The sequence below is a fragment of the Pezoporus flaviventris genome, unplaced genomic scaffold (genome assembly GCF_033815535.1).
Source record: "Pezoporus flaviventris isolate CSIRO_AGI_PZ_B2104156 unplaced genomic scaffold, CSIRO_AGI_Pfla_v1 ptg000095l, whole genome shotgun sequence".
Lineage (NCBI taxonomy): Eukaryota > Metazoa > Chordata > Aves > Psittaciformes > Psittacidae > Pezoporus > Pezoporus flaviventris.
Window position 1 is genome coordinate 2,016,408 of NW_026892643.1, and position 14,390 is coordinate 2,030,797.

General features: G+C 38.2%; 1 protein-coding gene across 7 annotated transcripts in view; it reads left to right on the plus strand.

The window, feature by feature from the left end:
- ABCC4 (ATP binding cassette subfamily C member 4 (PEL blood group)) overlaps nucleotides 1–14,390 on the plus strand; it is a 152,809-nt gene that overhangs the window by 53,396 nt on the left and 85,023 nt on the right. For all 7 annotated transcript variants that reach the window (XR_009747376.1, XM_061476243.1, XM_061476246.1 and 4 more), the window contains 3 exons: nucleotides 162–199; nucleotides 569–669; nucleotides 3,904–4,050. Coding sequence is in view for 6 of the 7 variants with exons in the window: in XM_061476243.1 (XP_061332227.1) it covers nucleotides 162–199; nucleotides 569–669; nucleotides 3,904–4,050 (286 nt within the window). In the remaining variant the exon portion in view is untranslated. The remainder of the gene's footprint in view (nucleotides 1–161; nucleotides 200–568; nucleotides 670–3,903; nucleotides 4,051–14,390) is intronic.

A 14,390-nucleotide genomic window follows, 5' to 3' on the forward strand; every position in this document is an offset into this window, starting at 1 on the left:
TTGCAAATTGCTGCTGGTCTTGAAAGACTGGATGGCATGCTTTCCTGAATGTGTGATGTTTTCCCAGAGAACATAAAAGAATAGCAAGGAAATTTAATTTTCTAATTTATTTTTTTGTTTTGTTTTGTAAAATGATTCTTGTATTTGCTTTTTTACTCAAGGTGGCATATGTGCTCCAGGACTGGTGGCTTTCTTACTGGTGAGTTGATGACAAGAACTGGTCAGTCAAATGCTGTTTGTCTAATAAAAATCAATGTTGTATAGATGGGGGGGGTGTGTGTGTGTGTGTGTGTGGAGCCTGTTTTAGGAAACTTCAGAGTATGCTTGATCTTTTTATGAGCCTCACTCATTTTGCACGGGGTGGGGCGGGGGGGGGAATCTTAAATTTCATGCTGAAGTGTAGCCTGTGATTGTTTCCGCTTATGGTGTGATGCATGACAGCATCTGTACATGAGATCTTTTGAACTCAAGATTTCAGCAGAGTTGAATCTAGAAACAGTTTAATGTCCACAAGAATATTTGCATCATATGATTTGATGATTGTTATCTTCTGTATGCATTTCCACAGGGCATATCATCAAGAAAAGTTGAATGTCACAACAAATGGAAATAATGGAGCAAATGAGACTGAACATCTAGACCTTAACTTTTATTTGGGAATTTATGCAGGTAATCTTATCTGCATGTTTGTGTGTCTGAAGAACTATTTATTATCTGACCTATCATAACAGTTTCAAGAGGTGCGAAGCAACGGCAGTGTGGGCAAGTGTGATTTCTAGCAGTAACTGAGTAATGCCTTAACAGATCAGGAGCCTGAGTCTTGCTTCCTGACTAAATTGATTGGAATAAATAAGAGAAAAATCAAACAGAAGAAATAGGTTGAATGGAGACTGTTATTAATTTGCTCTGTCTGGATTGTGGGAAGTAAACTACGAATTGAGCATTCAAAAAGTCAGTCACTGTAAGGTTGTGGTTATTGTCTATACTAACAGGTCATTTGAGCTAACTCTGCAGGCATTATATGGATGGGCAAGAGGGACTAGAAATGGATCTTCATTCTGTGCTGTTCTAAAACTTGGCATGGCTACATTCCTTTTGACATGCCATAGCAAAAGAACCAGTTTTTAAAAAGCATCCAAATGGGTATGCAAAGTAGGATGTTAAAAAACATTTCAATATATTTCATGAGGTAGCCATATGCTTCTGAATATCCAGAAAAGGGCATTGATCCTTGCATGGAGGCATCCGGACATCTTGAAATACTGCTCTGAAATGTAATAAACATTGACATAGAAAAGATTGTGTGTAGAGAAACATGCTGTCAGACTTTGCTGTTCAGCACTTCTGGTGATGTACAGTTTTGTATGGCATGGTAATTTCTTGATGGAGATGTAAATAACAGATCTGAGAAAACAGGTGGAATACCAGAAGTTTATGCATTGAATATATTCAGAAACATCTCTCATGGGTGAGAGGATAAGCAAAGGATATTTTTCGTTTGGTTTTGGTTTTTTGGGGGGGAATCCATGCGATCTAATTGCTTGACGGAAAACATTGTGCTTGGCCTGGGAAACAACAGCTAAGGAGCCAAATAAACTTGGCTCTTATTTTTTCTGTGTAATGTCTTATTTCATGAGCTGTTACAGTGGACTTCACAGTATGATTAATTGTGGCAGAGTTGGCTTTCTCTGGACATATAACCTGAAACACCTTATGGAAAGATTTATCCTTTAAGGCAAACGGTGTTTTAGGTATCAGAACAGCAAAAGTTACCTTTAGATTGAAATGTTCAGATGGCTTAGTGAGATATTTGCAATAGTTGAACAGATAGCATTGACTTGCCAACACAGAATTGTAAGTGAAGTTGATAAAGTTATGTAAAGATAGTACATTTCATATGCAGTATGTCACAATCTAACTTACTTGTTTCTATAACCTATGAAACTGTATACAATAATTTAGTATTTTTATTTCTGATTATCAGTGTTTGGAAAAAGAAAAATGTCACAATGGTTAGATGAGATATTAGGAAGAATTTCCTTACCGTGAGGGTGGTGAGGCACTGGCACAGGCTGCCCAAGGAAGTTGTGCCTGCCCCATCCCTGGCAGTGTTCAAGGCCAGGTTGGATGGGGCTTTGAGCGCCCTGGTCTAGTGGAAGGTGTCCCTGCCCATGGCAAAGAGGTTGGAACTAAATGATCTTCAAGATCCCTTCTGAACCATTCTGTGGTTCTGTAGTTCCTTGTAGAACATTCTATAGTTTCTTAGGAGTCCTTGTTATTTCTAAAAGACAAAGATTTAAAAGAGTAAAATTTCTGTTAATGGGAAACCTTGTTGGCCAGAACTGACATAGCAACTCTCCACCTTTTCTATAGAGTGCGCATGCAGAGTTCTTGTCTTTCTCATAATGAGGTGGTAAACCTGTAAATGGGGAAAACAAAAACCTTCAGCATGAAACAGACTGGATTAAGGACCTTGAAAATGAGTCTCATTCATCCTCCTTTTCCATAGCCCCTAGGTCTTTTCAAGTGATTTGTTTGGTGACAGTCATGCCAACAGCTTCCAATTGCTTCCAAGCCTGAGCAAAGTTGTTACAGAAATGTGGGCTTCCCAGGGCATGCTCCCTTCCTCCTATTGCTCCAGCAGACTGCTGTTAGGTGGAAGCTCTGCCACAGCCTCCTGCTTAGTATCTCTTCTGCTCCTTTTTTATATGACTCAGCTTTTCTGTTGGGTACATGCAGTTACTCTTGGAAAAGTTGTTTTCTTCTGTGTGGCCCAGAACATAGCATTCCGGACAAGGCAGACAAGCTCTCATTCTTTTCTTAAAAACTGCACTGTGCAGTTACGGGCAATAAACTGCAAGCAGACAAAGGAAATACTGATACCTTTTCTTGTATCCTGGGAGGATACAGCAGTGAGCAGAATGGAATAAGTGATTGCCTTAACCATATCATATAATTTAAAACCTCACTCTTTCCCACTGCTACTATAGCTGTACCTGAATTGCATCCAGTTTTAACCTGTCCTTAGAATAGGTAATGTTAGGGTCTAACTTCAGAGTATCCTCAAGGCCTGAGCATCTGGGCTTGTGGTGCCTATGCTTAGTTTCTGGAGCAGATCACCTGGAGCCTGGAAGCACTGCCAAATGTAAGGTTGACACCTTCACTGTTCACCTTCATCGACTGGGAATTTGGGCAGCCACACTGGAGATTACACACAGCAAACAGGGCAGCAGCAATCTCATCATTCTTTGTTTTCATCTTTTGCCCTGTAGCACCCTTGTCTTATAAGTGGAGATGTGCCTAGAAGAAAGAGTGCAGACCAGTTCCCTAGAAGGGCTCTATTTCACATGGCATAAGGGATGCATCTTATACTGTGTTAAAGAAATACACATAATTTAAATGACCTGATGTGGTTTACAAGGGGAAGAATGGCATGGGTGGTTTGGGCTGAGTGAGAGTAACTCAAGGTTGTCTCTAAATAGCCTTGTGTATATTACTTGGTTAATACCAGCTGGCAAGTGTTGAATCTTCACAGTGACCTCTGCAAGCCACAGTTATACACAGCACTGTGAAAAGAATTTCTTAGCGGAGCTCTTATGCAGAAGGTTTCAAAACAGATTTATTTCATGGGCTAATAGGCATTTCCTGCATGTCTGTAAAGTATCAATTCTTTCAAACTGAGAAAGAGAAATTGTTTTAATCAATGATATGATAGTAACTGAAGCTAGGGTCAAATATAAGATATATATGTTCTGTGTTCAGTCTGAGCCCCTAGGCTTAAGTTTGGATTCTTGCTATATACAGAAGTTGTCAAAATTTGGTTTTAACTTTTTTTTTAAATTCTTTTCCTTGTGAAAGATTCACATCTTTATGTATGCTCTGTCCACGTTGTTCTAATTTCAGGTTTAACGGTGGCTACAATACTGTTTGGCATAATAAGAAGTCTTCTGGTGTTTCAAGTTCTTGTTAATTCTGGTCAGACCTTGCACAACAAAATGTTTCAATCCATTTTGAGAGCTCCTGTCTTGTTCTTTGACAGAAATCCTATAGGTAAGTATAATAGTAAAAAATCCGAGAACATTTAATGTACCTCCTAGTTAACTATACTGTTTCTGGGCAATTATTTTCTTACAGTATTTTTACATGTTTGTTGATTGTTTTTGTTTGGTTTTTTTTTAACTTCTTTTACTTAAGATCTTTAACAGTGTGGTCTTTTTAAAAGTCAGGATGTTGGCTGGTTGCAGATGGTTGATCTTACCTCTTCAAATACAGCCTACAGAAATATGAATTACCTGTGGCTTTGGTGTTGTACGTTGACCTGCTAGTTGCATTGGTGTTCTGATTGAGTTACATGGAAGTGTCTTCCATATACTGAATATATATGTGTGTATTTTTGTGAAGATGCCTTTCTTGTGTTTTTCCTTGAAAGCTTAACCCCAACTATTATTTCCCGTTTTAAAAAATAGTTGTAGGCATGTGTGCTACTTCAGTTTATAGAAACACTGCTGCTTACTATCCTTCTGGAATGCGCAGAAACATGGAACATGCAAGTTAAAACTGTAATCCATATCCAATCCATATCCGTATTAATAAATTCTCTTCTTTCAAAAGAAAAACCAGAGAAGCTGGAGCAGGGTGAAGAGGGTGGGGAGGTGGGTTGGTACTGATTTACTAGCTAGTTTTACACGAGAAACAGGGATCTGGTGGTCTTCACTCCCTTGAAGAAAAGGAACGTAGGCTTGTTCTCATAGTTCCAGAAGCCATGGAATGATTGTATTATCATATGCTGTTTAATGATGTAAGATAGCAATGGCTTTATTGTTCAAAGAAATTAGTAACATTTTCAGGAAAAAAGTAATACTTGTGGAGAAAAGATTCATGTCTGTAATATGATGAATGAAACACATACAGTTTCCCCTTAAAAAAAACCTTGAAGAATCTAGAACTGCAGAAGTTTAAAGCTGTGTTATATGGTCTGCTGGTACTAGTGAGTCTGCTGCAATGTAAATTCAAGGCCACTGTAAAGCATTGTAAGTGAAGCCATAAGCTCAAGAGACAGGTTAGTGAAGAGCTAGTGAGAGCACATGCATCAGAAGAAATCGTAGTACTGATTAGTTTTGTTGTCAGGAAGGCAGGGATTTTCCTCTTCTCTCCCTTTATTTTTTTTATGTGTGTGTGCAGCTTATGCAGTAACTGTATTTTTGAGGAATACATAATCATCTTGTAAGAATGCCCATAAATCTGGCTTATCATAACAAACTATGAACTCCAGAGTAAACATCAGGGGCAATGTGGAGTAATAAATAGTAGGTTGCTTTGTAACATACTGTGAAGCTCAAATTAGCAGTGCTTTCTGAAAGTGACATTCATAGAACCTGCCTGTCGCTCGCATTCATACACTGTTGTGACTTACAGATGTGTGTTTCTGCTTATCAGCAGATACGTTATAATAGAAGATTAACTTCAGTGTGCATATATTTCTTGCCCTTCATCTTTCTTTTGATCATGGTAGCATGCAAAGGTACTGCTGTTCTGATCTATACATCTTTTGAAAAGGGAAAAGGTGACATGTGAGGTGATGGTCTTGTTCAGCTCTGCAGCATGTAGCAGTTTTTAAATTCTGGTTTTAATACCTGTGTTTCATTGTCTGAATTACACGTGGTTTTACTGTGCATTTATCTTTTCAAACTTCAGACATTTTTTTTTTCGTTGGGGTGAGATTTTCTAAAGTAGAAGTATTTTTATTTTTTTCCCTATCTTTATTTGATATGCCTTAGTATGAAAGACATACTGAAAAGAAATTGAAATTATTAAAGGCTCTTTCTTTCTAGGGTTATGTTTGTAATAGCCAAGCCAAGATATTAGTTGTTATATCTCATGTTTAGTAAAGCTGGCATTGCAGTGACAGATCTGTCATCTAAGCATCCAGCATGTTCTTAGTATTTGCATGAGGTCTCTAAGACCTTAGCAGAAGCAGTTGCTGAACTGACTTAGGCTCCTTTATTTACCCCAAAATAATCAGCAATTAAAAAAATGCCATGGCGAGTATTTTGAACACAGTGTTCCATGTTCCAGAGTTGAGGAAGGAAACTTAAATAAATAGACATCCCAAGCTCTCTATAGTTCCTAATGGGGAAACAGGCTAATGAGCAGCATCAGGGAGTCGACATTAGGAAATGGAAATATGTGGTGAATCATGACATGTCTGTCAGCTCCCCACAGTGAAGATCCAATCAGTCGTGGTGAATAAATGAGATGACTTATTTCTAAAAGAATTAAGCTTTGTGAATCAGTTTAGGCATAAGCCCAAGCGCTCTCTTTACAGATTACATTAGCAATATATAGGGATGGGAGGGTTGTAAAAGAAACAGTAACAAGCATTTTGCCCAGATGATACAAGAATTTGAGTGTATTTTTGGAACCTGGATTACATAGCAGAGAAGAAGAGGAATATGAGGACACCTCTCCTTTCTCCCTTCTCATCCTAAAATATTTGTATGTACACAGATCTCAGCTTTCTGTAGTTTGGCACAGGTCTAAAAACAATTAGATGTTACTGCTCTGAGTATGTTTTGCATTGGAAGAACCTTATTAAATGACTGTCACTTAAGTACTTAACCTAACGCTATTGATCTGATAATCCTGAGTGATTAAAGCTTACTGTGTCATCCAGAATTCAGAAAGAATGATCAGATATTTATGACTGAAACTCAAATTTTATCAGCATCTATACAGTGTCACTTAAATGGCTGTACTGAAAGCTAGATAGGAAGTTAGAGATGAAGTGGTTGTATTTTGGCTTTATCACACCTGACTTGTCTGTGTTGATTTATTTTTTGGAGTGTAGAATTTGACTCTCTTTAAACTTCCTTTGCTCCTCTATCCGCATCACAGTAAGGGAATTGCGTACATGTCAAGGTATCTGTAAGGAGGAAAACGTAGATGTTTTCTGCTTCCTAGGGAATGCTTTATGTATTTCTCTTCATGTGTCACTTGCAGCAATAAATAATAAAGGGCTTGATTCCTGTGCATGTCTAGCACAAGAGGGCAGCATGATCTGTTTTATCCCAGTCTAGCATTACAACAGCTTATTAGAAGGATAAGAAAATTTATCTGTTATGGTTTTAGAGGTGATATTTGAGGAGTGAATTGTCAACCTCTCCATTGAGCAATATTACTGTCGTTCTGTTCAGTACTCCTCATTATCTGCAAGTATAATATTTTCTCTTGATCTTTTTACACAGTAAGCTTTTCAGCTTCATGTAATGTTGAACTCAGGAACTTTGTTGGCTTTGTAATTAGGGTTATCTGACTTTTGGCCAATATAGAGTTTGAGGCTTTGGTTCCATCAAGGAGACCTTCTTCAGTTATTATTGCTTTTAATTATTTTTTCAAGATGTTTGTAAGATTTCAAAACAAATTTGATAGAAAGCTAGATAAAAGGGACTAAGACTTCAGCAGCAGTGACTTGAATTGGGAATTCCCTGTCTTGAAATTAGTTTCTTCTTGATATCTTACGAGATCCTAGTTTTGACAAGCTTCAGGATTTGATTCAAGATTACTTGCTTAGCTTGTAAATGAAGTGTTCTTTTCTGGGATTTGGGGACAGATTTCTTAGAGAAGGGATGCTAATGTGTAACTGCATCGCTTTCTGTAATGGCAGTTTTAGTGGAGATAGTGTGTAATTTTGAATTGCATTGAGTTTAGGAAACTGAACCCTGCTGCTGCTGTGTTGCTGGGTGCTGTGAGAGTGAATGAATGAGATGCATTAATTTGTTCAGATAAAATAGGAATCTTCCCCCTCCAGAGATCTGTCTAAAATTCAGATTGAACCAGAACCGCTACAGAAATGCATATGAAAATCCAGCTTTTCTTTTTTTGTATCTCTTCAAACTCTTGGTTCTGACGGTTCATAGAAGGAGGAGATACATTTTGGCAGACATTACAGCATTTCTGGCCTTCCTGGAAACAGAAAGGACTGAGTTGTGTCATGGTTGTCCTCTGTCTATTAAATTAGCAGATTTTCTTTTGGTTTTCCCCACAAATGCTTCATGGAAGCATTAAATAAATATTGATCTGTTTGGGTGTTTACCTAGATTTTGAGATTTGTCCAGGTTATAAGGAGAAATATTTTCCTGTTTGGTAGCCAGTAATGACATGCTGAACTAGCTAATAGCAGCATGTAAAAGCAAACTCCAAATATTAAAAGATAAAAATGTGAAAGAAGGCTGTTGTTATAATGAAGAGTTTGTTTTTCTTTAAGGCATAAGGATTTTAATTATGGTGTTCATAAATCAGGTGTTGAAATGCCTCTAATTTGACAGAGAAAGTTTCTTTATAGGATTAAAAGCATGTTCATCAATGCACAAGTGCCTATCTGCATTTTATCTGACAGAAGCTTCAAATGGGCGATGTTGTTAAAGTGTTTAAACCGTATAATATTTGCAACAAGTATGATATTTCAGCAGTCTGAAAATTACAATGCTGATAATGAGGTTGTTAAATTATACTCTATCAGTTGGATAGTGAGACTGCTATAGTTAGTGTACATTAATGTATGCTTGTTCACACAAGTGATTCTGCTGAACAAGTAGCATGTTTAAACAAGAAATACTGGTCTTAAACCCTGTGATTTACAGTAGGTGGTGTTTTGGCATATCATGCAGTTAACAAAGCAAAGCTTCATGTTAAAATATTTTGTTTGTAGTCTCATTCATCACTGATATAAATATTCAGTAGCAATGCCAGAAAATGCATTGTATTCCTATTTGACTCAATGACTCAGTTGCTTCCCTTTTTGTTTTCTTTTTTGGAAACAAGATCTGTGCTCTCTTTCTGATGAAGTTTTCAGATACTTCCTTGTGGTCAAGGTGAATTCTGCAAGATTGTGAAAAACTGTACCAGCTCTTTTGACAGGTTTCATGTTCTCTTAAGCTAATACAAGAAAATACATTGTCCTTAAAGCAGTAGAGGCTTTGTTTTTGACTCTCTGTGCCAAGCTCTAAAGCACATTCATGTGTGTGCAGGTTTGTTAGTTTGTGTTGAAAAGAAGTCCCTATAGGACCGCCTTTTGTTGTAAAATAAAAACACACATTCTCTCTTCCGTGTTGGTAATCACTTGCATTTGTTGTTATTAAGATGGCAACACAATAGATTCCATCAATCATCAAGATCCTTAACAACCACACAGTGTTGTAAATATTATGTTTGGGTGTTTGAGTGGAACAACTTGTCGCTGAAGTAGGTGTGATAATTAAAACCTGTTAGGTTGCCACATGTGTTTAAAAAAAAATACCCAAACAAAACCAGCTTTAATGTTTTTTCATGTAACAATGGTGATATGTACTTTAAACCTTATCAGGCTGTGATAATTAAATGATATTTTGTGGGAGTTGCTCATTTACTGTTTGTATTATCGTGGCTTTTGTTAAGAGTTTAAATAGTCTTATGCTTCCACGTGTTTTATCACCATTATGATTCTGTCAGGAACCTTATGAAGTTGATTGCTATAGGAGTAGTCTTTAAAGTTAGTAAATAGTACTCCCGGCTTATGTTTACGTTTATTATCTATTAGCATAACTCAATTCAACTCTATCCTATTTTTCTCAGCAATAATAATGGAATGAAACTTGGCCTTAAACTGATGAGACAAGCCCATTACATTTTCAGTTCACGGAGTCAGTGCTCACCCTATTTACGCTTAATATGTGAGATAAAATTAAAAGGTTTACGGAAAGGCTGTTTGTAGGAGGGGACAGGATATTATTTGATAGGGAAATAGCGTGAAGCTTGTACTGACAACCACTTCCAAGCGCAGTCCCCTGCCTTGCCGGCACAAGATTTCTCGTCCCTTCTGAGAGATTTTCTATCGCCTTCACATTACTATCCCCTGGTGGGGAAAACGGCCTGCTGTGAAACTCATTTCTGACCATATGCTGACCTGCCCAGATACTGCAAAGTCTAGTTTTTTCATTTGCTAAAGCCACTGCAGAGAGAGCTGCTCCCACCCCACCTCAGCTAAGCAAAAAGGAGGCACGAAGCAGTTGACCAAGACAGAGAAACGTAATTAAAAGTATGGGCTTTAGAAGACTGCACAGAAGCTGTTCAGAGGCGTATCTTCCCTTCAGGTGTAGAGGGAGAGTAAAAATGGATTTATATTTTAGTCTTGCATAGGTGGCAGACGTATTTTGATGAGATGTGTGGACAAAGAAGGAAGGAAATACTGTTTGGAGACACTTGAAAACAGAGGGAGAGACTGCAATAATATAAATGGAAAAACTGCAAGGGGCTTAAAGAGGGCCTAGCTGAGGTGATGCAGCTGAAAATAAGCTTTTGAAGATAATCCAAAATGGAAGAGTGTTTTTGGCTTTGATAATAACTATTTTAAATATATGGGGTTGGAGGGTCTTCTATTTTTAATCTGCTTAAAAATTTCTGGGTGCTGTAGTGACTGTTGTGGATAGTTGGGGATTGGAGGCACTACATGGATAGGACCTCCTCTCTTGCTGTTCGTGGATGCCTGTTCTGGGTGGGAAATGAGCATTAATGAGAAATGCAGAAAAACTTAATCAAAACCCCACTTTTATTCCACCTTGGAACAAGGCAGAAGCATTTCCACAAGAAGTATTTTGGGGAAGAGCAGGGCAGGGATAATGAATAGCCAGGTGGTGAGAGCATGTATGTGGAACATGGGGAAGGCCGCCCAGATCTCACTCTCTGATTTAATATGGGCCTTGAACATGTGGCTCCCCCATCCCAGATGAAAGCCTTTCACATCAGGCTCTTGGCTCCTTTGGGCCCTTCCCTGTGCTGTATGTAACCTTATGTTACTGTCTCTTCTGGACACACAGACGCAGTTGAACAACTGTGGTGTTTGCAGAAAAACCAGCCCATTTTGGTGGTTTTGTGTGTTTTTTTTTTAATCTAAATGGCTGTAAATGAAAACAAAATAAATACTATCACAGTGCCGACTCATTTCATTAGCACTGTTCTGCTTTATACTGCACAGAAATTTTTCTCCCAAATGATCCTAGGTAATTTGCACTGCAGCATCTGGGTGAATTAATTAGTCATTTATTTATTTATTTACTTAGATTGCCAGCATGTTGCAGATTATGCAACAACTGAAGACTAGTTTGTGCCTGTGGTGATCTTTGAGAGTGTTTGGAAACAAAAGGCACTTTTCGATCCAAAATTAAAATTTTAGTGTCGGAAAGAATGGATATTGTATGTGACTCTGCCTGTTCTGGCATTCCAGAATGAAAACCAAAGGATAGAAATCAACAGTTAGGGAAGTGAAGGTATTGAATGGGGCTCAACTTTAGTGTGCTGCTCAGTTTGAAAAATACAAACTCTCTCAAGTTAATTACTAAGCTGTTTGTGAATAGTACAACATTACTTGCTTGCTTCCACCCTGTTGTCCCCAGGTGTTTCTTGGGTTTTTCTTGTCAGAATCTGTAGTTATTTTGTTAGATGCTTTCAGGTTTTGATTTCTGCTGTCATTTTATGGAAGGTAATGTTACATTTGGAGGAGGCAGCATTACGACAAACTGATTATGTTGACAGCTGCCAGTCTTAAGAGAGCTTTACAAAGTGCTTTAAAATAGCATCAAGCATATAAACAACATTTTTCTTTATTAGTTACTGGACAATAGTCCTGTAATTTTAATAGGAGTATGTAATAGACGTTAATTATTACTTGTGGCAATACCAGCCTTGAGGTAGGTAGCTTGAAACTGGAAACTGCAGGTTTGTGGAGGTTTGTTATAATGATCATTTAAATGATATTGTTGAGAGCATTTGCCATGGCTTTCGGTTGTAGCTTGATCGGAATATTTAGTTGTGGTGGTCCCCAGTGAAAGGTTGTGAAGTGAGGAGATTTCTGAAATGTCTGGGGAAGCTGAGGCTGCTTCAGCTGTTACTCACCTAATGCTGGAGAAAAAATTGTATTACGGAGCCATCTGGTGAAGCAAGCTGACTGGTGTATGGGAGAAGCGTGTCAAAGTCTTCATTCTCAAGTGTTTGGTTCAGAGTAGCAGTGTATAGTATACTAAGGAGGTGATTTTGGTTTTGTTGGACTTTTCACTGCTGTAAAAAACTCATGAGCAACTACTGACCTGCTTGTTTTCTAGTTGTAGCATCCCCTCATCCTTCCTTATTTGCTAGTTAAAAAACATAGGGTTCACCAATAGTCCTCAATCTTGAGCTTTTATTACATGCTACTTGTGCAACATTTATGACATTCATAAGCTCAAAGGAAGTTTAAAGTCCTCATAAGTTCATGGTTTTTCTGTTCTCCGGCAGGGTCCTTGTCAGTTTTTCACCCACCGTGTACCTGAATTTGTCCTCTGCTTTCTATGTCTGGGAATGGTACTTTTCCATCTCTCCCAACCCCTTTACCCTGTCTTCTGCATACGTCCTGCCCTTTTTCAAGCATAAATCTTCACTAGGCTATGTTAATGTTGGGGCACAGTGTGTAGGGTGATCTGAAGGTGCATGGAAAATTGAGAAGGTGAAGATTTGGATGATGGACATCAGTACTGGCAATTACAAGGTATAATGGATGGAGGATAGATGGCTTAACTCTCAGTTTTCTTTTTATCAGATGTCATGAGATCTCTGTGTGTGGTAAACCTGTTTTTTCTCAATGAAGTTATTGTCTGTTTAATATGCAAATGATGCAATGCAGAATACTGCTAATTCATGCGTAGGCAAGAAAAAACCCTCTGCTTTGTGGTAAGATTTCCTTCATTGGGAATACATGTTCCTTTGTCCCTGCGTTTATTAATTTCTCAGCATAATTTCATGTTTTTCAGCTTGAATGTTCACAACCCCAAATAGACAAAATTCAGTTTAAATTTTCAGACAGATTCCTACATCTGTTTTTAAGATGTCATAAGTAATTTCCCATACAGGAATACTTTTCTTGCCCCATCCTATCTAGGACATGCCCAGAGGACAGTAAGTGATTAGATGCTGAGGCATTTGCTCTGTGTTAGGTTTTTTTTTTCCCCCTCTTTCCTTTTTAATGTGAACATTTAAAGCTGTAAATAAACTTTTATACTATCTCATTCATCTCTTCTTCCACTGCACTTATTTTATGTTTATAATCTGTCATGTTAGTCTATAGAGAGAAGGTGGTGAGTTTCTGTCTTCACTTAGCGAGATTTGGTTTAGAATGTTGAATGTTTTATATGCAGTGATCTTCTCATTACATGGGATAATGAACAACTTCAGAAGTACGTTGCTGTCTATCACTTGTGTTTGCTTTCTCTTCCCTCCCACTGAAATAGAGAATATATCCTCAATGCTAGGCAACTTAATGAAAAATCTTCTACTTTTGTTATGATATGTAAGCATGAGTAAATCTGTGCATTGCCTAATGAGATAGGAGCTGAACTTTCTTTCCTTTTACTGAAGGAGAAACTAAAAGCAAACTGAAGTACTGGGGTTCCCAGGCCTGTTCAGATCAGATTTGCTGTATGGCACTTACTTGGTTAAGTTATTGTAAAGTATGAAGTACAAACGGCATCTTTGTTATGGTAAGATTATCCTTTCAGAAATAGAGGTTAAGGGTTCAGTGCGTAAAATAAACCATTTCCTGGCATAAAATAATAGAACTTCTTCAAATCCATTATTATTCTAGTTTGTGGCCATTTAGGATTCCACTTTGAAGAGTATTTATATTGAGGAATGGCCAAGTAAAGAGGGGTGTTCGCAAAGGTTAACATTAGCCTGGGTTTACCAGGTACATAATAGAGAGAAAGGCTCTTCCAGGGCATTACTGAGAGCACAATGTTAGGTTTTTGCTCTGAGTTTCATTGGAGAAGAGCTGTCTTTCCTACCGGCTACAGTGTGGGAGTTCAGGGTGCCTAGCTGTCTATGTAATTAAACATGGGTATCTTAAAATCTTTAGTGTTCCAAATTAACCACTAAACTAAGAGAAAGGAATGAGCCATGATATTAATATTTATTTTTACTTATGCAAAACCACACACATCTTAGGAGAAGGTCAGGTTTGAGACCATTGAAGGAACCTGAAGATGGACAAGTCCATGGGACCTGATGAGGTGCATCCACAGTCCTGAGGAAAGTGATGGATGAAGTGGCTAAGCCACTGTCCATCATGTCCGGTGAAGTTTCCCCTTTTCCAGCCTAATGACTGGAGAAGTCCCATTTCCAGTGTAATGACTGGAAATGAGGAAACATAACCCTCATTTTTAAAAATGGAAAAAAGGAAGACCCAGGGAACTACAGGCCAGTCAGTGTCACCTTGTTGCTTGGCAAGATCATGGAGCAGATGCTTCTGGAAACTGTGCTAAAGCACATAGAAAATAAGGAGGTGATTGGTCATGGCCAACATGGCCTCACTAAGTGCAGATCATGCCTGG